Source organism: Barbatula barbatula, assembly GCF_947034865.1.
Source record: "Barbatula barbatula genome assembly, chromosome: 17".
NCBI classification, from domain to species: domain Eukaryota; kingdom Metazoa; phylum Chordata; class Actinopteri; order Cypriniformes; family Nemacheilidae; genus Barbatula; species Barbatula barbatula.
The window spans coordinates 11085455-11110036 of record NC_136780.1 but is presented as its reverse complement, the minus strand read 5'-3'; the positions used below and the strand labels follow the sequence as shown (position 1 = coordinate 11110036).

Below are 24582 nucleotides of genomic sequence, written 5' to 3'. Positions count from 1 at the left end.
AGCAGAGTGCCTCGTTGACTTACAGTCAAAATAAAAACCTAAAATCCCATCAGTGTGTCAGTTCAATATAAAAAAAAGCCTTGTTGTAAGTGGTTTAGCCAGTAAAGCTGGCTGGTTTTAGAGGGGCTAGCTTTGGTGAAGTGGTTTTAGCTGGTCAGGGTGAAAGATCGGCTAAGACCACCCAACAAGTAAATCAGTAATCTGTCAATTGGCATGGCAACAGTTCCTTAAGTATCATTCCAAACCTGTGACTTTCTTCTTCAAAACACAAGATATTTTGAAGAATGACTTGTTAGAGAGATTTTGTTACCCATGCTTTTTGGGAATATCAAGATCAATTGGTTGTGCAATCCTTGGTGCCTTTCTGGTAATGAGGTGGACACAAACACACAAGACAGAAGAGGGGCAAATATTGCATGCACTAGGGGGAGAGAGAGAGAGAGAGAGAGAGAGAGAGAGAGAGAGATCTGCACATACCGTTCGCGGTGGCGCGAGACACATCAGAAAAGGTGCATGCATAAGAAAAACACATTGCATTTGCACGCATGCATTTGACTATCTGGATTTAGGGTTATTATCGACAGGGAACTTTAGGATCGTAACGCGTATGGATCAGATAGATTGGCATCAGTGTCTTCAATCGTGATACTCCCTTCCTCCTCGACAGGCATATGTATTTCGTATCTTCCAATAAGCACCAATGCATCCATGCACCCGCCTCCCTGCGCTCTCAAATAGATGGTGCAAGTAAAGATGTCCAAATCTTCCGCAGACCCTCTGTCTCGTGTAGAAAACGCGTCTCAGTCGCACTATTTTCAGGTAAGATTTTCTGGGGCATTTGTATATCATCTCGTAAATGGTTAATTTCTTGCTACTTGTTGTCGGAGCGGTCATGCATTAAAGCAGAGCGCTTCACATATCCGCAGAGCGCTACCGTTACCAAATCTGCCTTTATTATGTTTCTTTTTATTGCGCTTTGAGCAGGCGCGCGCAATTGCGTTTTTATGGGCGCAGTGAAAATAATAAGATGTTTGGATGCTCCTCCACCATCCGCGGAACTCCTCATTTCTGTTTTTTCCCTCCGCCCTGAGATTTCCAACCGCAGCAAAGGCCTCATCCTTCAGGCGAAGCATCTATAGGCTTGGTGTTCATTTAGCACTCCGAATGATTCATTTCTTCTTGTGTTTTACTGGTTATTATAAATGACCAGATGCGCAAAAATCTTTTTTGATATTCCTACAAGCCTCACTCACTGACGTGCACCTGTAGCCAACTGAAACCCTTTGCTCATCTGCCTTGTCCTCATCCCTCATATTTCAACTGAATACCAAAAGTTAAACAGAAAGTTTTTGCCTTGATGGGTGCTGCTTAGTTCAAGGGTTCCCTACAGGTGCATCAATTGATATATTTACGTGCTATTTAGGTAAGACGGACAGTGTGTCAGCTGTAGTGGATGTGATTGCTTTGCTTTCTCATTTCATTGTTCTAAGTTGCAAGACATGATACGAAAATTGTAATACTTGTAAATTCACGTCCGTTTTCTCCAAAGCAATTTCCTATAAACAGCCCCCCTAGTCCGCTATTGTTTATGCCGTTTCATTAGGCTCCATCCTATATCCCAGATTTTCAGTGTAAGTCAACAACACACGTCTCACTGTATTTAGAACATATTTTAGTCTAAAACTAGTTTGATATGACTGTTTGTTTTCATGCGAATATCTCCATGTAGTTACCGCGAAAGTTACCGAAGCGCAAGGGTCGTTTTAAACGCTCAGATGGCAGCACTTCTTCTGACACCACCTCCAGCTTCATCAAACGACAGGTAAGACTGCTGATTCTATCATATCTGTTTTTTTAGATCATTGGTGAATATAGGTTTATTAGTTATTGAATAGCAACAGAGGTGGTGTTTGGTCTGGCAAACAGACTTAAGTCTGCACTGACAGGTGTTCTGCAATATCTTTACTGCATGTGTGTTATGTGTGTCCAAATAGTGTTGCACTTTTTGATTTACTAGTTTTTAATATATATATTTAACATCACACAATATAGTTGTATGCAACTGTATATGATCTGCTTTTATGTAATAGTTCATACTATTTGTATATACTTCAATTACCGTGCCACGATTTAAAAAAAGACTGAAAAACGGCACACTATTAATACGGTTTATACTTACTACGTTTATACGTTTATACATTAACATTATGTCATTTTTATAGACATAGCTTATCATTTTGTTTACTTTTTTGTTTTTTATTTCCTGGAAAACTCAAATTCATTGGTTTCTTAAAAAACATTTATAGAGAATTTACAGCAGGTAAACTTTATTTAATTTGCTGGTTTGTTACACATAAACAGTCGTGACAAAACTGTATCCACAATGTATAATGTGGATTTTATTTTTTATGAAATAAATTTATTTTAATTTATTTCTCTTTGATTAAAGATAAACTTCATTGCTTAGCTGTTTTGAAAGATGTAACCAGGTTATATCATTCAAATATGCCCTCTCTGTAATAAATACTACAGATTGACAGTGGCATTGTGAACGAATTTCTAAATGTCTATTATTAGTTTCACTAGTGGTCAAATGTTTCTGGATGATTGTATGTGAGTGTGCTTGACATGCCTGTATTGTGTTGTGTGTGACAGGCGAATGGATGTACCTTATTTGTTGCTGTAATTCAAGACATAGCCACTAGGGGGAAGCATTTTACTTATGCTACTGCAGCATCTTGATGCAAGAACAACTTTGTAATTAATGTTTTAAGGTCAGTCAAGCCAGCAGTAGGAGGGACACTTGGTGTTATTTAAGAGAATCGTTTGAACTGGTGACAAAAAATACTAAAAGAAAAAAATAGGTTATGACAAGCTCACTCGGAACTGAATTTCTCTGGCACACTTCAGCATCTGTGTAACCTCCTTAACATCAATTCATTTCCACGATAATGAGTGACCCAAATTCTTCAGTTTGTTCTGCTCATGGCATATAAGCACATTTTTCCTTATAGTTAATCTGTGAAACGGGACACCCTTAGATGCCATCAATTCTTTTGTTATATATTTGGGATCACACATTTACATACAAGCACACATTGAAATTTAAAGGGTACTGTGTGCAAATGACTGTTCAGGCTTGAGTCTTTGGACACATATGTGACCCTGGACAACAAAACCAGTTTTAAGGGTCAAATTAAAAAAACTGAGATGTATACTTAATCTGAAAACTGAATAAATAAGCTTTCCATTGATTTATGTTTTTTTAGGATAGGATACTATTTGGCAGAGATACAACTGTATGAAAATCTGTAATCTGAGAGGGCAAAACAATATTGAGAAAATCGCCTTTAAGGTTGTCCAAATGAAGTCCTTAGGACCACTATTACTGACAAAAATAAAGTTTTCATAAATTTACAATACAGAAAATATCTTCATGGAACAAGATCTTTACTACATATCCTTATGATTTTGTCAGAAAGAAAAAATTTATAATTTTGACCCATAGAATTACTGTTGGCTATTATTTAAAATGTTCCTGTGATACTTAAGACTGGTTTTGTGGTCCAGGGTCACATATGAGGTTTAATGTGCTTAAAAATGGAGAGACTGTGTGTGAGTGGAAAGAAAAGATGACATATTGAGCGGGTTGTTAATTTTCATTACCGGGAGGTCAGGCAGTTTCAATTTCCTCCCAAAATATCACAGTTCCTAAAATATTAAAAGAGTAAAATATTAATGGCGCTCATCATCGTGTCTGCCAGTGGAATTAAAATCACTATCCTCTGTATGGTCATAATAATTTAACCATTCCGTGAGGGAGCCTTGAAATCAACAATCTATGACGTACGTTATGGAATCCTTACATCTGTGAATACCACAGTAATGTGTGTGCTATATTTAAAAAGGTTTTTTAAACAATACAAAATCAGTCCTATCTGAGAAATGATGTGGATTTTTGAAAGTGATACTCAAACAATTATACATAAAACCCACACCTGCTTTTTACCTCCCTCATGATGTCATAGTGTTGTGTGGATCAGTCCCATCCAGTTTGTATTTTTACACAGGCACAAAAATACAATATTTATTTAAGCACATACACAGACATCTATGAAGTCTGGAGGCTGGTGTACACCCTACAAGAAGTTTGCATAGTATAGAATGTATGCATGGCAGCATGCATGTTTGCTAAAAGCATGCAGATCTGGCCCAATGTTCTTTTAAAGCAATCACCTGAGCCGTGCCTTTGACAACATCAAAATTATAAGAATGCTGGATGGCACCAGAGTTATTATAGATTAGTTTTTATTTGAAATATAGTTTCAATAATATTTGAAATTAGCTTTTGTTTTTAGATTTTTATGTTAATTGTAGTCATTTTTAGCCATTTCGTTTAGATTGTTTTATTTAGTTTTTATGTTGCTATATACAATTATTTTATTATTATTTTGTTTTCATTATAGTTTTGTTTATTAATATAATTGTTGTGCCTTATACTTATTTCCGTTTATTTCTGAGGCAAATTGTTTCCTATCATTTTTAGGCCAATATTTCATATGATTTCAATAAACAAAAACGTTTACAAAGTTTTATTTTTAGTAAACTACAATAACTTTGGTTGGCACCACAAGTCCACTGTTCCATAGGCCCTTCACTAGCATCTATCCTGGAAAAACACATCTGAGCTGTTAAAGCAACTTTGACTGTGAGTTTGGTTAAGTTGTTTGTGTAAACAATGACGGGGGAGTTTGGTGACGCTATTGGTGCAGACATTTTTATGATGTGTGAAATTCATGGTTAAAAATTCAGGCATGTGAATGTATTCTGCTCTATTCTAATAGTTATTGGCAAATATAAACCTAACTTCAGCATTTTCAAATATTGTTTAGTGAAATAAACTATTTCCAGTTATTTGTAATTCTTTTGAATGGAGCTGGTGTCCATGTAGTTTCCTGGTGTTTATGCTTTGCTCGCACTGACTTACAGAAATCTTGTTTCTGACTGGGGTGGGGTTGCTTGGCTGGATTGTGACTCATCTCTGCAGGAGAAACTGTGGCATTTACCTGCTCCTGTGGTGCAGATCTATTTCAAGATGCTGTCCAAAACCATTTGTTTTCGCATTGTATTTCAAATAACCCGAGATGAACCGACTTCTTATTAACATGACTCCGAATGTCATGATGTGACTTGGTTTTTCATTATCACATACAATGGAATCATTACCAAAAGCAGTTTATGGTATTCATTCGGTATCATGGTATACCACACGTAACACCACTGTCACTGTACCACCACAGCATTTTTTTGAAGGTTGGACTCCAGTGAGATCTTGACACGTATTATGTAACGTAAATCTGTGAAGAGCCGTTCATACGTCCGTCATATCCTCCCACTAAAGCACACTTCAGGACGGCATGAGTGTCCTGTGGTAATGATGAACTCTATAACACTCGGATGAACAACCATTGCATAACAAACAGGTTCTTCAATTGTGACCCAGTTTGGGTTTGTGGACAAGGAATCTGTACTAAAACCTTTCAGGGAATGGATAACTATAGTTATTAACCAATTAGCTATTAATCAATGATATAGATTTTCCAGAAGCATATACTGCACTAGACTATAATATGTGCAAAATAAAGCCAGTTGTGCAAAGGTCTCCAAATTTATATTTGCAAGAGGTATTGCTCTGTTCTCTGTTTTCATATCCAAAACGTTCTAAATTTAGCTTATAGTCGGTGTATAAACATGGCTTGTTCCAAAATAAATTAGTCTACCAGACTGGAAACACAAACACTCACAAGAGTATTCACGAGCACAAAAACACTCACCAGAGAGAGAAAGGGCTGATGATGTGATGTGTTATTGAGATGAATAAGGGGCGGAGTCTTTGATGAAGCGATAATGATGGAGGTCAAAGAAACTGTATGTACAGTAAATTCACACACTTTTGATGAACAAAAATGAGTACGTAGACAACACGTCAAGCACTTAAAAGTCAGGTAAATATCGTTCTTTGCCAAGGATTAAGGATAATTTGTTGATTCTTTTAAAGTGTGTGTACTGTGATTTTAATGTCACTGTTATTAAAGTCTATGCCAGGGTACTGGAGAGGAGACTACGGCCGATAGTAGAACCTCGGATTCAGGAGGAACAGTGTGGTTTTCGTCCAGGCCGTGGAATGCTGGACCAGCTCTACACCCTCTACAGGGTGCTGGAGGGTTCATGGGAGTTTGCTCAACCAATCCACATGTGTTTTGTGGATTTGGAGAAGGCATTCGACTGTGTCCCTCGTGGCATCCTGTGGAGGGTGCTTCGGGAGTATGGGGTCTGTGGTCCTTTACTAAGGGCTGTCAGGTCCCTGTACGGCCGGAGCAGGAGCTTGGTTCGCATTGCCGGCAGTAAGTCGTACTTGTTCCCAGTGCATGTCGGACTCCGGCAGGGCTGCCCTTTGTCACCGGTTTTGTTCGTAATTTTTATGGACAGAATTTCTAGGCGCAGCCAGGGGCCGGAGGGTGTCAGGTTTGGGGACCACACGATCTCGTCGCTGCTATTTGCGGATGATGTTGTCGTGTTGGCCCCTTCAAACCAGGACCTTCAGCATGCACTGGGACGGTTTACAGCAGAGTGTGAAGCGGCTGGAATGAAAATCAGTACCTCCAAATCCGAGGCCATGGTCCTCAGTCGGAAAAGGGTGGCTTGCCCACTTCAGGTTGGTGGAGAGTTCCTTCCTCAAGTGGAGGAGTTTAAGTATCTCGGGGTCTTGTTCACGAGTAAGGGAAGGATGGAACGGGAGATTGACAGACGGATCGGTGCAGCTTCTGCAGTAATGCGGTCGATGTAAGGGTCCGTCGTGATGAAGAAAGAGCTGAGCCGCAAGGCGAAGCTCTCAATTTACCGGTCAATCTACGTTCCTACTCTCACCTATGGTCATGAGCTTTGGGTCATGACCGAAAGGACAAGATCCCGGATACAGGCGGCTGAAATGAGCTTCCTCCGCAGGGTGGCTGGGCGATCCCTTAGAGATAGGGTGAGAAGCTCGGCCACCCGGGAGGAGCTCGGAGTAGAGCCGCTGCTCCTCCACATCGAGAGGGGTCAGCTGAGGTGGCTTGGGCATCTGTTACGGATGCCTACTGGACGCCTTCCCCGGAAGGTGCTCCGGGCCCGTCCGACCGGGAGGAGACCCCGGGGAAGACCTAGGACACGCTGGTGGGACTATGTCTCCCGGCTGGCCTGGGAACGCCTCGGTGTCCCCCCGGAAGAGCTTGAGGAAGTGTCTAGGGTGAGGGATGTCTGGGCATCTCTGCTTAGACTGCTGCCCCCGCGACCCGGCCCCGGATAAGCGGAAGAAAATGAATGAATGAATGAATGTTATTAAAGTAACACAAGCTATATTTGGCGCACTAAAGGCTTAATGTTTAATGTGGGCTATTTAAATGTCTCTGGGTCCTTGTGGTTTGATCAAAACAAACTCTCATACCATCCTAAATCACATCAGCCGGCAGTTTGAGTGACTGTGCCTGGTTTCTATTGGGACTGTTTGTTTTTCCAGCCCAGCTGAGCTCTGCTGATTATTCTAGGACTTGTCCAAAAAATATTTTTTTTTAACTAAATTAACATTACCATCCTAATCAACATTGGGATTATTTTTGTGATTATTAGTGATATGCAAATGTACATTATTGTAATTCCAAAAATAGTGATGTATTATTTAAATTAAAGTATTTATTTAATGCACTAAAGTATTTATTTAGTGCTTCATTAATATTCATTTATAACCTAAACTAATTTATGAAATATCAAACAAGATGATTTTGATGACTGCAGTACGGTAATAGGAAAAATGTGCGGTTTTGGACAAAGCAGTAGTCGTTTTAGTGCCACCTGTTCTTTTGCTCTATCATGTACATAAATCACAGTGTCATCACTGTGTGTTAAAAAATTCTGCCTTATACTGCCTTAAATATTAAATATTGTGACACATTCTGATTGTCTTATTTCTTTTTCTATTTTGTATTATTTGTTTGATTGTATACATATTTTATTTGATCTACTTTTGATTTGCTTTTATTTTTGGTATGAAGTTGAATCCGGTGTTAAATTGACAACTTAATAGTTTATCTATTCATTGACTAATCATGTTACATTGTAATCACAGCGTTGGGCAAAATAATTGCGATTATGATTTTGTTGTAATCGAGCATCTCCTGAAGACATGTTCACAATAAACTCACTTTATTATCACCGGTGTTTTTTTTATTTTATTTATTTAAAAGGGACAGTGTGTATGAATGAACATAGCTTTCCAGCAATGTACATATGCCAAAATTAGCCCCCAGGCTATTTTACATTTGTAGTCCCTACGTGAAGTCATCAATCAATACCTAGGAACACAGCTAAAACATATAATTTAAACATGATTTGACTTAATTTAAAAGACACACAATTAACAGCAACGTATAGGAAATGACACAATTAGTAAACAGGACATCCAATATGGCATACTCATACATGATATGATACACACATATACACATAACATAGTAAAGTGCTACTTAAAGTGCAATAAGTGTATTACCCCTTTCGTAAACCTATACTCGCTCTTACTCCTTTAAAGCAGATGCTGATGATTTTGGAAGTGTTTCTTGAAAATGATATTGAACATCATGATGTACAGTAAAGGAAGCGTCAGATACCAATGTTGGGTGTGTAGCACTGCAGTTTGCTGTTGAAATCCATCGCATTAATAATGGATGGCAAATGGCCAATCTGACAGTTCACAAACTGCTATAACATCATTAAGGATCACTTAGCAGATGCACTTCTCATGCACAGTGCAGACCAGAAACTCTGGGAATGGTGATGGATCCATTTCTCTCCATAAGTCTTTCCCTTGTATTGGTTTTTCTTGTGGGTGTGTTTGGTGGTGTGTACTGGCTCAGTTTCGGGGTGTCATGTTTTTGCTGGTACTGTAGCTTGAAATCAGCATCCTTCCCCTCTGCTTTGATATTCTTCTCTTTGTCCTTTAGTGATTGAGGGATGATGCTTTTTCAGTGAGGTTGATACTGATATCATGATATCAGAGATCAGGTTGGCAAATCTGAGCTCCGTTCCTCTTTCTGAAACTCTAGTGGAGACATATGTGAGATTTCTGGGTCTTTGTGTGAGAAGAAATTTCAGGGAAGAAGGAGACCACATTTGCACTTCAAACAAATATCTTTATAAATAGCATATCTTCTTAAAAAACAATGTTACCCACATCTTAAATGTACTTGGGGTCTGGGGGTGAGTAAATGAACGGCAATTTCTATTCATTGGGTAAACTAACGCATTAGGGAATATAAAATACAATTAAAAATGTTCTTTGGTTATTCACTTACTTTGCTAATTTCTTAGTATTTTTAAGCATCATTGCACATACTGTAGGTCTCTCTCTCTCTCTCTCTCTCTCTCTCTCTCTCTCTCTCACCTGTGTGAGACTCGCTTTGTTTGAGGGTGTTATTTGGAGCTGACAGAATCAGGACTGAGATTTAAATATAGGAGTAAGCCTCTCTATGGCCTCACCAAGCAGAAGACATCTCTCTCCCAGCCTTGAACATCCCCTCATTTTCTCCTCCATTCCATCTTTTAAAGTAACAGTTCACCTTCAAAATGAAAATTCTGTCAAATGAACACGCCCTCTTTTCACTTCAAATCTGTATGACTTGTAGTTCTTCTGCAGAAAGGGAAATTGACTAAGAATAGGTTTGTTTACCAGCAGAACTTGAAAAAGGACAAGAATGCATTTGAAGTCAACTGGGCACCGCTTTAGTCTATTGAAAATCTGGAGTCTGCTCATAATGTTTTTGTAGAAGATATAAACAGCATAAGGAATAAATACACAAAATTAATAAGAAATAAACATAGAAAACGCAATTTACCTTGGATGAACGAACAGGTTTGGATGCTTATGAAAAAGCGTGACACTATATTAAAAGGAGCCATTCAATCGGGATTACGACAGGGTCGACATCTTTTTAACAGTTTAAGAAACAAGATAGTTAAGACGGCACAATTTTTACCACACAGTGATGACGCTGTGATTTATGTACGTGATAGAACAAAAGAACAGGTGGCACTAAAATTAACTACTGCTATGTCCAAGAATTTCTGACTGGCTTTTCAGTGTTGTTTAACACTTAATATTCGGAAAAATCAGTACTGAAACCTTTGCATAGTTTGTATAAACAGGCTTAAAATTGTTTGCTAAGAAACCAAATACATATCATCATTGTTTTATAATCATAAATTATATTTTTTACTTTCTACAATTTGATTATGTTTCACAATTGTTGTTTAATGTATAAAATTGTTTATAATCTTGCACCCTCTTCTCTGAACGAATTTATCTCTCAACGTAACGTAAATGTTAGAAAAACACAAGCTTCGTCAAGTGAAGTATAGAGGTACTAACATTGGCTGTTAGCTAGAACCTCTAAACAGTTGCTGTTAAGAACATTCTTCAAAATAGCTGCTTTTGTGTTCTGCAGAAGAAAGAAAGTCATACTCGCACCGTCTTACAGTGGGGTTGCAGTATTGTTCGATAACCCTGATGTTGAAATATTAAAGTGATATCTGTGATACATTAAATCTATAGGAGAGGGAGATGATCTATGCGTGTAGGGGGAAACCAGAGGCAGGGGGAAGGTGGGGGTTTGTGCTATATTTGGTGTTGCAGTGAAGGTGGGTGTGGGCGCAAACCGAGATTCAACTGCCACTAGAGGCTTATTGAGAAAGGGGGTAAACATCTACACACAGCTGCAGTTGGGGGCTAGGATGCGAGTTGGAGAAAGAGGCGTGGACGTGATGCTCGAGTGGGTTTTGTTATGGAAAGGTATGGAACGTTCCTTTCTCGAAAACAATGATGTGGCAGACACTGCGAGTCAAATGGTTGACCAACCATTGAAGAGGAAAATTCAGTAATTTACTTATCCTCATGTCATTCATATTCATATGACTTTCTTTCAAGAAGCTATTTTGGGAACCAAACAACACTGACCCCCTATTGACTTTCATCGTATGGACAAAACCACAGAGAAATTCTCAAAATATCTTCTTTTGTGCTCTACAGAATAATGGAAGTCATACAGGTTTGCAAATGACACGAGGATGAATAAACAGTTTTTGACTTGATATTTTTCTCTTTCAGTTTCTAAATACACATTTTTGTCTATCTGTTGTAGTGGATTTGCCAATTCGCAAGATATCTTCTTCAAAACAATAAATAACACCACACAGAACAGCACAATAGTTCCCGACGTTTTGGTTTTGAAGGAGATTAATTACTGAGACAGTAGAGATGACACGGCTCACAATGAAAGTACTGAATCAGCTAAAACCAGCCTACTGTTCTGAACCCGAGAGAAGCTAATATGCTAGTATCTGCTTCTTCTCGCTCTTTTTTCTTCCCTCTGCCATTATGTATAATACTGTGGATATGACGGTGTGTGTATGCATGTGTTTTACCTCACGATATGATGTATGGTATTGTTCAAACAGAGAGCTAGAGGAATTTATTACACGTGTTGTTTATGGGACGCTGCTTGGATTATTTACATTCAATCTAAAATATACAGAAATATCCTATAACATCCTATATAAAATCAGTCACCATTCACTTTCACTGTTTGGAAAAAAAGATGAATTAAAGTAAATAGAGACTGAGATTGCTAGTCTGCAACATCTCCCTTTGTGTGCTACTAAAGAACAGATTTGGTAGGAAAAATAAACACTTTCATTTAAAGACTTTTGTTCATCTTTCATTCATCATTAATGAAGTGTCCCTTTAAAGTCCAGTGTGTAAACTATTGACAGAAATGCAATATGATGTACCTTATATAATAAGTGTTATGTTTTTATTACCTTAGAATGAGCTATCTATCTATCTATCTATCTATCTATCTATCTATCTATCTATCTATCTATCTATCTATCTATCTATCTATCTATCTATCTATCTATCTATCTATCTATCTATCTATCTATCTATCTATCTATCTATCTATCTATCTATCTATCTATCTCTATATCTATCTATCTATCTATCTATCTATCTATCTATCTATCTATCTATCTATCTATCTATCTATCTATCTATCTATCTATCTATCTATCTATCTATCTATCTATCTATCTATCTATCTATCTATCTATCTATCTATCTATCTATCTATCTATCTATCTATCTATCACTTGTTTCTAGCATTCGCTCCATCTTTCTTCTTCTACGAGCTTGTACCGCCCGCCTGCATTTTTATTTGTCTTCTGTTTTCCAGTGCTCTCTCCTTCTCTCTCTCTCTCTCTCTCTCTCTCTCTCTCTCTCTCTCTCTCTCTCTCTCTCTCTCTCTCTCTCTCTCTCTCGTCCACCTTCCCTGCTGTTTGAGAGCAGTCATGACTACCCTGTTTTGGTGCTGAATCTCTGTGTTGTTTAGTGCTGGCATTAAGCCACATTAGAACATGTTAGCTTCTCAGAATGGACTGGAAAAGGGCCACCGACAACAGGATGATGTTTTGAGAGGGATCTGGAGTGTTTCGTCCCTCTCGAGCTCAGAGAGAATGTTGAATTAAACAAGCTCCACCAATCATTGTCCCGAGGAAGGTAGGACGCGTTTACCTGGGTGCGATTTTGTGAAGCAATAGTTTGTGGATGTAAATGCTACATAAATGAATGTCATTTAAAGTAAATAATTGTGCTGTGTAGATGTGGTTTGGTAAGATTGTAAGAAAGACTGCAAATGCTCGGTTTCACGTTGCTATTGCTGTAGCATTATAGAGGGATGTCTGCACCTTTGAATTGCAAACTCAAATGTCGTGGTGGCTTCGTTTTCGTTGTGGAACGGTTGTTGTCTGTGTTACATGATGTCTCAGTCTCACTGCTGTAGTAATCTGTCACTGTCCTGAAAGCAGAACATAAAAAACAACAAGATAATGCTGCTACTGTATATTGTAATATGGTGCTTTAGAAAGAAGTACATGGTTCCATGTTTTTCTTATACCTGGTAACATCAGAATGCTTCTTTTCAAGTGTGCATTTGTATTTTTGGCAAACTGCATTTTATTTTTTTGTGTAGATTCATTTTGAGTGATAGTTCACAAAAAAGCAAAAAGATAAAAAATCTGCATTTTTAAGTGATAGTTCACCCCAAAATAGCAATTCTGTCATCATTTACTCACCCTCGTGTTGTTTCAAATATAGAATATAATATTAATATGTATTTTGTTGTGCTGAACACAAAGAAAGATATTTGGAAGAATGTTAGCCATTTTCAATTTGGGGACATCATCTACTACCACAGTAGATAACAAAATATTGTGTATGTATTTTAGTTCTGTTGAACACAAAATGTGATATTTTAAATATTTTGGAAAAACAAACCATTCTGAGGCACCTTTGGCTATCCCTTTAATATTGAAATTTGTATGTGTTTAACTGATGTTATATACTGTACATCTGAGATGGCATTATGGCGTTTCTTCATGGGTATAAAAAATATACTACCTATGTAACAAGCTCTCCTCAACGGTCAGTCACACCCCCTCCATCACCTTCTCCCAAATTGACCCGTTCAATTTCCCTGGACTATTGACTCTCATAAACTACATCTCCCATCATCCTTTGCACCCGGCATAATTGCACCGCACCTGATACTCATTCCGTGGACACTATATGTACCCTTGCTTGTGTTTACCTTGTTGTCAGATCTAGTTGTGTCTTGTTACTGGTCAAGTGTCCACCCTTTGGTCTCCCTGGGTTCCCCCAGGATTTTTATTAAACCGTCATCATCACAAAGTCTTGTTGTGGCATCGTTCTTCTGTCCTGTGTGTAGTGTTACAACCTACATAAGAGTGTTTTTGAGATATAAGAAGTAAAAGCAAAAGTATCTATGCTACTTTAACTATTGTTGTTTATTTACCCTATCATTGTTTAACTAATGTTTTGGTTTTGTTTTAGAGCTGTAAATTGTAAATACATAGACAGTTTCTGTTTTTTATGTCAACACGTCATCAAAGACTTTAGCCATTTGCCATTCATTTATTGGTCCAGAGTGGTGATTGATGAACGAATGTTATGAATTGGCCAAGCTGTTTACACTTCAAGTCATGGACTATATCCTTATTTTCTCCATTTGTCCATTCTGAAAAACATGTCTGTCTTCATTCCCATCCTGTAGGGTTCAGCCGATTCGTACACGAGCAGACCTTCGGATTCCGACCTGTCAGCGGAGGAGGACCGCGAGGCGTATCGGCGTGAAGCCGAACGCCAGGCCCAGCTGCAGCTCGAAAGAGCCAAGGTTTCTCATGCTTTTCTTTTACGAGGTTTATTCAGTTTTTTGCACTTATAAGCAATACCACATTATAAAAAAGTGTGTACTTATTGACTCAATTTAGTTGTATGTTTTAAACTTCAACAAGGAGAATATTTTGAAATGTACTGAAAATACGTTGTAGTGTAGTTTTACAGAGTTGAATTTTGTTTTGTTTGTTCTGGCAGTCCAAACCTGTAGCGTTCGCAGTGAAGACGAATGTGAATTATTGCGGAGCTCTCGATGAAGACTGTCCCGTTCAGGGTGCTGCCATAAACTTTGAAACCAAAGACTTTCTGCACATTAAAGAGGTGACCGCGTCTAAGTCAAACAAACATTTGAAGCGTATTAGTCTCGGCTAGCAAAGCTGTCATAGATTTGCTTTGGTTTAATCTTTGTCTTTTGTGTTGCAGAAGTACAATAATGACTGGTGGATTGGAAGACTGGTGAAAGAGGGGGCAGATATCAGCTTCATTCCCAGCCCTCTCCGACTAGAGGCCATGAGAATCAAACAGGAGCAAAAACAGAGGTATCTATCAGTTATTATAGTTTTGTTTTAAGTTTTATTAATATTTTAAATTGGCTTTTGTTTTTAGATTTTTATGTTAATTATGTGAAATTTTGCTTTATGCGTTTGTCACTTTGTAATTGTTTTATTTTTTATGTTGCTATATAAGATTCATTGATTTTTATTTTCGTTTTGGTTTATGATTATAATGAACTTATTTCGGTTTATTTCCGAGGCTAGATTTGAATTTCTTTATGTATTTTTCAATAATAATTTTTAGGCCGATATTTTATTTGATTTCAATTTACAGACACCTTTACAAAGTTATAGTTAAAGAATCAAATAACCGCGATCTATGATATGTGCTTAAATAATTTTGGTAATTTCACTTGATTTATTTATGGTATATTGTGTGAAGAAAATATGCTTTAAAAGTACTTAATAAATTATGGTAACAATATTACACAAAATATGTTTGAGTACAATAAAATAATTACATGTGATATTTCCTTAAAGTTTATACTTAAAGTACATTTTTATAGACAAAAAATTGGGCCATTTTACTCCAAAGTAATATTGAAGGAGTCATATGTTTCGATTTGGTGTTTTCCTGTATCTTTGGTGTATTACAAATTGTTCATGCATATATTAGACATGTAAAATTGTCAAACCTAAAGAGGTGTTTTATACAGACATGTAAACACATTTCTACGTCAGTTCATGAGAAGCATTGAAGAACGCCGCCCAAAATGTATACGCAGAGAAAGTTTCATTACAAATGAAAAACGACTTACTTGGGTCTTCCAAACAAGAACACAAACACCGATTTCTAATAAAATTTTATTTACAACACTGTTCCAAAATGCACAACTCCAAAATCTGAGTGTGTGCAGCACATTAACACCTGGTTGTGCACAAAGGCTGTTTCAAAAAAGTGGAGCAAATCCAACTTTGTAAGGACAGTTTGCTGCTTCTCCCTCACAGCCTATAAGTACGTTTTCATTATTAAAGATTTTACAACTGACTATTCAAATGTAAGCTTTTTGTCGGTCCTAAGATCACAAATGTACCAATTAATTTATATTTACGAGCCTGAATACATCATCCTTTGGCGGTTCTCCCATGCAGCGTGATGCTACACGAAAAAAGTCATAAGTAATTATATTCGTTTCTATGTCCCCGCTGGATGCAACAAATGCCTTGTTATAATGTTTTATTGACTGTCGCGTTGCGTCGGGACACAGCGTCAAAGCTGCTCAAGAATTTCCGCCACATGCTTAAGTTATTCGGCCAATCACAACGCACAGGGTAGCTGGACAACCAGAGCAGACGGCACTTTTCACAACGATGAGCTTTGTTAAAAAAAAATTATTACGTATACTTAAATTATACTTAAAGTATGCATTTTTAAGGGTCTGTGAATGTTTTAATCTGGGACAGTTTAGTTTATCAGGAAAGAAATAACAGTACCTGTATAAGTACAGTGCGTACAACGTAGCTATGCTTGCCAACGTTTGTAAGGTCTATGGCATTGAATCTTTAAAAAACATCACGTTTTTGCAAGTTAGTAGTATGCAAACAAAGGAGTCGTATGACCAACTTTTGGTTATTTGCTTCATATGTTGACCATGCAGACTCTTTTTGGTTTTAATGGGTGTTTTTTTGTCAGAATACGCTTTCATGTAGGTCAAAGAAAAATCTAGCTCTATGAAACTTTCCAAAGACCAACCCCAGATAAGTGAAATATAACATTTAGTTAAAGAAAACTAGTCATTTTTGTTCTAATAACTCACCTGTGCTGTTGAGGCATGTGGTATATCAGCAGCTCCTTTAACGCTGATGTTTTTCTTCTCCCTGCAGGAAAAGTGGCAACTCCTCCTCAAGTCTGGGTGACATGGTGTCTGGAGGCTGGAGATCCACACCGCCATCTGCAGGTGAGAGTGAGTACGACAGGGCCCGAGCGACTTGCGCTTTGCAGGGGATGTGTCCCAAATGAGCAAATATCAGTAGGGCCGAAGCTGATCAGTGAGTTTGCTCTTCCCTTGCTTTTGTTCTTCTACTGTATCCATCTTCTTATCGTAATGCAAGACACGTTCTGTCACAGGTTAAGCTTCAGTTGTCACGTACCGTAGCACCCGCTAACATTGTGAAGCTCAGGGTACAGTAAAAAATAAGCAATTCTTCCAAACCCAGAATGATTTTGATTTGTGTTTTATTTTCAAAAGCCAAACAGAAGCTGAAGCAGGTAGGTGTGTTACAGTAGCTATTGTTTATGTGCTAGTTGAAAAACATCTAATGCAGTAATTCATTTGTGTTTCTCTATTAGACTGAACACATTCCTCCTTATGATGTGGTCCCATCCATGAGGCCTGTGGTTCTGGTGGGGCCTTCACTGAAGGGCTATGAGGTGAGAGCTAAGTAGACATCGCACTGAAACGGCTCTCTTCTAGAAGTCTCTTTTATATTTGTTTATCGTGTATGTGTGTTGACAGGTGACAGACATGATGCAGAAAGCTCTGTTTGATTTTCTCAAACATCGCTTTGATGGACGGTGAGTTTTAAGATGACTTTAGCCTGATGCATTTCCAGTGAAAAACAACATTAGTTGAAGTATTATTTTTCTGAAAGGATCTCTATAACGCGGGTGACCGCTGACCTTTCTCTGGCCAAGAGATCAGTCCTCAACAAGAGACCCATCATGGAAAGATCCAACACAAGAACCAGTTTAGGTGAGTTGTTATAGTTTTATCCTCAGTTTAATTGTAATTTTATTGATATTTTAAATCATTGTATATTTAATCGTTTTCATTTTAAATTAAGTTATGTTTATCGAAATTAAGTTGTTTGGGCCACTATCATTTTATAACATATATAATTTATTTTTTAGTTTATTTTTTATTTATTTTCATTGAATAATTTTTGTGCCTCGCCCTACACCTATTTTAAATGACCTCCCATCTTTTGTGTAGATTCACCGATACTAAATGTATCCACTGGTACCGATATCCGATTATTCAGACTGATATTACAGATTCTGAAAAGTAATGAATATTTATTAACTATTAATATTGAACATCAAACTGGTGATACAGAGCACAAATACTTTGCACTTTGCGGTCCTATTTTGATTGACAGGACATATCGGCCCTGATCATCGCCTGTTTTTAAACTATCAGCCAATAGTCTGTGCACCTCTAGTGTTGTAACTATAACAAATTAAAGATGCACACTGACTGAATTCTGGGTCATTACATAATCTTTCTCTTCTCTTTCTCCCTGGTTTCACGTTTCTCTCATCTGTTTCTCACTCAGCGGAGGTACAGAGTGAGATTGAAAGAATATTCGAGTTGGCTAAAACCCTTCAGCTTGTAGTTCTGGATGCAGACACCATCAACCACCCAGCACAGCTGGCTAAAACCTCACTAGCTCCCATCATAGTCTACGTCAAAGTCTCTTCACCAAAGGTAAGTCCCGTGAGCGTTACCAGTCCCTTTTAACCCTGACAGTCACCATCAACTGAAGTCAGAGAAGGTCAGATGCCTGTAGTTTTTATGTTTGGATTAATACTGTTTAAAATGATGTTTCACGATGAATCACATCCAGAATAAAAGTTTGTTTATAATATGCACTCTGTATATTCATTTTTTATTTATATACACATGTATAGATTTGAAAACAATGTAAATTTAAAACGAATAATTGACAGAATTATCATTATAATCATTTAAATTATATATACATTTTAATATATACATGCAGATATTTTGTAACGCGTGTTTGTGTTTGTGTAGTACAAAATAAATATGCACGCCCATAAGGCTTTGCGTGAAAGATGGGATAAACTTTCGGTTCGACGTAAACAAACGCATTTCTGCCGTATTTCAAGTCATTTGTCTATAGCAGAATGCGAACTTACACTGACACGCTTATCAACTACATCAGCACACTGTCCACTACTTTATAGAGGAATGGGATGATGATTTTAATACTTGACTGCGGATATTTAGTGACTTTATTGACCGTGAACCAGTGTGCAATTTGAAAATGATGGAGGCTTTTCAATTCCTCTACATGATGTCAATTGTGAGCTATTTAAAGATGTGGTAAATCATATTTTGGATGTATTTAAAGGGGACCGCAAAGCCGCCTGCACATATCATAAAGCTGCTGTATCGTCAGCTGGTCATTCATCTGATAAACATTATACAAAAGATACTTCTGCCGCTTCACCGGAAGCTGTACCCACGTTCATTTTTACAATAACACCCTCCGGAAACTTGTGGATTTGAAACACACACTTTTATTCTGGGTGTGATTCATCATTCATCAACAGCCCTAGATTATGTTATGCATTATGTTTGGCTGCTTCTCTCTGTCATCAGGTCTTACATCGGTTGATCAAGTCGAGGGGCAAATCGCAGAGCAAACACCTGAATGTTCAAATGATGGCGGCAGATAAACTGTCTCAGTGTCCTCCTGTGAGTTCATGGCGTTTAATCACACACACTTTCAAAATGAGGAACTAAAAGCATATGGATGTAAATGTGAAGCACAGTAATGTTGTCAATGATTTTTTCAATATTCAAGATAATTTGTCACACTTTTCTGGATTTTAAACATAGCTCTCTGGAAAGGTTTGCTTGGATTTTAGAGAGAAATATTGCATCGTGGGATGTTTTTTGGTTATTGCATGTAATATAATGTGATTATCAAGGCAAATATAATTTAATAACTGAAGGCACAAAGAGACTTTGTTTTAAACGAACCTGTATACTTGTCAAAACAAGCTCTAGTAACAAATGTGTGAAAAAAGTGTTTGTCAACACTGTACAATATGAGAACAATACTGAAGTAATTTCATTTATAGCACAACTGTCTGACCACATTGCCATTTTATTTTGTGTTATTTGTAAGTGGCATGTCTGGATGTTTACACTGGCCTTGCTACAGTTCTAGTGATGTTGCTTTTCCAAACCACATTCTGACAAACGTCATGTTGCATGTTGTTCCATAGAGCCATTATCCTACCTGTCGCTCAACATCATCTCCCATCACCTGACCACCAACACAAGATATTTGATATAATATCTTCTAATTCCATCCCCTGCATGTCATCTTCTGCTCCACCCTGTTTCCCCATCAGGAGATGTTTGATGTAATTTTGGATGAAAACCAACTGGAGGACGCCTGTGAACACCTCGCGGAATATCTGGAAATCTACTGGCGTGCCACTCATCTGCCAGGCACCACCCCCCTTAATCCACAACTGGAGCAAAATCTGATGACCCCGCCCTCAGCGATCTCCAGCCTACAGGTGAGATGCTTTTGAATGGATGGACGGAAAATGCTTTTGGTTGAAGCAAAGCAAGTTAAATGAGTAGTTACTGTTTTTTTTATTGTGATACATTTGGATTTCAAGTCAGAATGTTGGCTTCAAAATGCGTACTGACCTAGTTCCTCCAGACTTTGTGTAAGTCGTCATAGATCACCCAGGAAAGTAGACCAGAGCTTGTGCTTTGATTTAAATGTGTACTCTAGATGTCTGTTGTCATCTTGAAATATGACTTGAGAAAAAGTAGATTTTTACAACTTATTTTTAAGAAAGTTCAATTCATGACTGTTTCCAACTAATTCAAGAAACTCAAATTTTTTATGCTAATATCACCACTGTTTCATCTCATATTTCAACAAATGCCGTTGGGTAAACAGAAACGAGTTAAAAAAAAACATGTCTATTAACAATCTCAGATCCCACATGGTTTGATCTACAACATTGCTTACAATACATTTCTCAAAGGGATTTTAACTTAGAACTCAACCGTGGAGCTTTATTTTAAAATAAAACTGTTGACATATAATGATTTTTTGAAAAGTAGTTGTTTTCTTAAAACAATGGTGACGGTCCCAAAGTTGTTTAATCAATCACATTCTGTTTGCATCGGTCTTTGAGCTCTTTGATCGAGTTTTAAGGCAGTCAGGAATTTGTTTGATCAAAGTCTACAAACATGGTTAAGGTATTTTCTGACCATACAATGGAAGTCAATGGGATTCGATGTTGTTTGGTTACCAACAGTCTTCAAAATATCTTCATTTGTGTTCTGCAGAAGAAAGTCTGTCACACAGGTTTGGAATGACATGATGATTATGAATAAATGATCAAATAATTTCATTTGTAGGTAAACTATACACAGATAGTAAACAGTAATGTCTTTGGAGTTAACAGAGCAGATGTGTAATTTCCAAACAAGAACATTGTCATAAAATGTTTGTCTGTTTTGTCCCTTTCTACCCTCCATATTTTCACTCTCAGTCTTAAATTGTCTTGGGTCCACAGAAGCTGTTGTGAGTCTGAATCTGTCTGTTCTGTGTCTCATTCATGCCTGACATCTTTGCAGTTCTCTGAAACACAGGAATTAATTGAATGAACGCTTACAAACCTGCGGTGAGTAGGTGGGACGTCAGCCTGCCTTTCCCACACAGACTGTAAATAAAAACCCGCCCTGATTCTTCTTCGCATCCTCCAATCCCTTCAACCCCTCCAAATGGAAAAAGCCATGTGGTATCCCCATTAGAAAATCAAACATATATACAGATATATGGTTTTGAATGCTGTTGTTAGTGACTCATGTAGCTCACTCATAGTCTGTGTTTCAATATCAAATATGTCCAGTGGTGTGTCAATACAACACAAAACACTATAAGAAATAATTACAACTTTAAGTGTTGAGGTATGTTACATACTTTACCCCAATTACTCAATCAAATAAAATGTAAGATGTAGGCAACACTTTTAGAGGTGTAGACATGGGGTCAACAATATATGGTAAATAGATGACCAATAGAATTGACTGGACATTCAGGGCAGTAGCAACATTTCCGGCACTTTCTATGTTTCCGTTTCACTCCTATTCAAATCCTTTCAAATGATGTCAACTCCCATGGCAGTGCAAACTTTTCCATTTGAAATGGCCTACTGTTATGTCATATACCTCATTTTATGCACTGAGCCCTTGACACTTTCGTCTTAGTTTGCTGTTTCTTCAGTTTTCCGAGCAAGCTGGTTACACACGTACACATATACCTTTCTTATTGATATTAACATAGTGTATTAGAAACACCTTCCATAAGATGAATACACAATACAGATACACACGCCTGTTTTCCTGCTTTCTAAAGGAACCTGACTGTGGAAAAGAGGCTGTATCTGACCACACAGACTGATGCTTTGTGATGTGGCAACCCTTCTAACATCCCTGTGAATGCAGCTTTCTTGTTTCAAAAACTAACTTGAATCTTTTTGCTCCAGAGGAAAATGCATAGCCATTTGATATCGGACACCTAGAACTCACAGGCTTTGTTCAGACTGTTTTTGCTTTAATATCCAGTTTATGTAGCTAAAAATAAATTGAATTATAAATAAAAATAAATGGAGTCCTTTTAAGCTGAACAATTTGCCGTAGTAGGCTAATGTCAGCCTTTTCGTTTAACAATTTGATTTGAACTATGTATGATATTGCATTATCTAAACTAGTCAACTAATAAGCTACCTTGTTTTATTGACTCACCAGTTGTCATATTTGCATTAGTAGTTTTGTACAAGCACATGACATACACAAATTATAAAATAACTGCCGTATTTAATACGTGAGCATGTTTCGCCAATTCCTTCTCTCCTTTTGGGTAAATTCTGCTTACGTTTTTGTTCGTCATTTAATAGAGCCATCCTTTTTGGCGTCATCATTTTAAGCTTGATAATAAAAGACGGAGCTGCTGTTATAGACCGAGAAACTTTGATGATTTGACTTAAATCATGAGCATAAAACAATAAAAGCAGGACCGATGGAACATCTGCTCACAAAAAGAAAGCAAGATTAATCAAAATAAAAACGAGGGAACAAATGAATAAACCGTGAGCATGATGATTCTAAAACAAGGAAAGAAATGAGTAAAACGTGTTCACATATTAATAAATCTTGTGAACGAATTCTTATTCATGGCCTTGATGTGAATCTTTCTTTAATATCATGTGCAGTGCTCCGTAGTTTTGTAGCAGGGTGACCATATATGCCATTTTACTCAGACACGTCCTAGCCAGAATTTCGTGTTTTCGCCCTACGGTGGGCGCATTTGTCCACAGCATACATATACATTCTCACATTTCAGTAAACAAAACCTATAGAATATAAATCTATTTCTCTTTAAGACGTATAACCATATTTCTTACCTTGAAATATGACTTGAAATAATAAACCTAATGTATGCAATGATGTATGCGGTGGACAAATGCGACACCCCCAAAATCCTGGCCGGGATGTGTCTGGGGAAAAATTGCAAGGATGGTCACCCTAGAATATCATATATTCATATGATTGTGTATGAAAGCTAGTCTGAAACTGTAGTTTGACAACAACACAAAATAAATACAGTTTAGCTACTCAAAAAGTGACTAAAAAGAACTAGCATGCAGCTAAATGCTACGATTGAACTTTTTTAAACACGTTGCGTCTGTAAGATGTCTGCTAAAGATCTGGAGATCTGGAAAACATCTTCCGTGTAAAAACATCTGATAAACGTCTTCGAAAGAGCAGTTTTACACACATTCTCAATCATAAACATCTTATAGACATCTTCTAGATGTCTATATGACATTGTTATATGACATACAAGCATCGCTGCTTGTAGTTTGCTGTTCTGAACGCTGCTGCCTGACATGAAATTACACTATAAACAGTCTATCCTAAATATTGAAATAATAAAAGGCATTTAAATTGGGTCCAGTGTGAACAAAGCCTTGGAAACTAGTCAAATTCACTGGCGAGACATGTCTCCCCAAACCTTAATACACATTACGTGTTATCTATATTTGTGCTCAACGTGTGTATATGCTTCTCGCTGTCTTCTAAACAAGCCATTTTTCTTTGGAGTGAAACAAAAAAAGGAAAGGTATCATCCCAATATTGTTAAGAGCTGTCATCTCTCCCCTTCCTTCTCAGAACCAGCAGTTGTCGCCGGCCGGGGGTGGAGGGGGGGTTGAGGAGGAAGAGCAGGGGGAGCAAGACAGCCTCATGCCTTCCGACGAGGCCAGTGACTCTCGATCCCTCCACCGTGGCGGCTCGAGCTCCCTGCACCCCCCGGAGGATGAGGAGGAGGAGGAAGAAGACGATTACAAACCCAACCGCCACTCCCACGCGTACCGGGACATGTACCCGCCCAACCGTAACCACCCCGGGGGTATCCACAGCGCTAACGTGCACGAGGCACAGGACCGACTCCTGCGGCAGCGAGACTCGCAAGACGGACACAACCAACGGAACAACCGGCAGCGCACACGCGCATGGCCGAGAGACAACTACTGAGCGCCCGGTCGGCAGATGTTAGAGAAGAGAGAGTCAGGGTTATGAATAGGATTGACGTGGATGGGAAAAGATCTTGCTGTTTTTTGAGCTTTTGTGGTCATTGAGGTATTGCATTGTGATGCCTTTTAAAAAACAGCACTGCTTTTCTTTTTAAGATCAAACGCATGTTCAATCGAAATAGAATTTGAGCTTCCTTTGGATAAAAACCTCAGTTGAGTCAAATATTACTTTTTATTTTGAATAGCATGGAGGTCAGTTTTCCCTCTCCCTGAACCTAATGAGCACAGATGGCATTGTGGGAAAAGAAAAAGCACTTTTATAGCATGGGTTGTTAGTCGTAATGAAAGATATCGTAGCATTTTGTTGCATCTTA

At 37.9% G+C, this 24582-nt stretch overlaps 1 protein-coding gene across 1 annotated transcript; it reads left to right on the top strand.

Moving 5' to 3' along the window:
• Nucleotides 1–738: 738 nt before the first annotated feature.
• On the top strand, nt 739–24209 carry cacnb3a (calcium channel, voltage-dependent, beta 3a; the record flags this gene model as incomplete). Its single annotated transcript, XM_079478723.1, has 14 exons — nt 739–819; nt 1730–1822; nt 14214–14333; nt 14534–14656; nt 14759–14874; nt 16714–16787; nt 17079–17098; nt 17180–17260; nt 17346–17404; nt 17482–17582; nt 18166–18317; nt 19236–19331; nt 19997–20167; nt 23847–24209. The coding sequence occupies 14 exons, from the start codon at nt 739–741 to the stop codon at nt 24207–24209; spliced, it is 1650 nt and encodes a 549-aa protein (XP_079334849.1).
• Nucleotides 24210–24582: the final 373 nt, after the last annotated feature.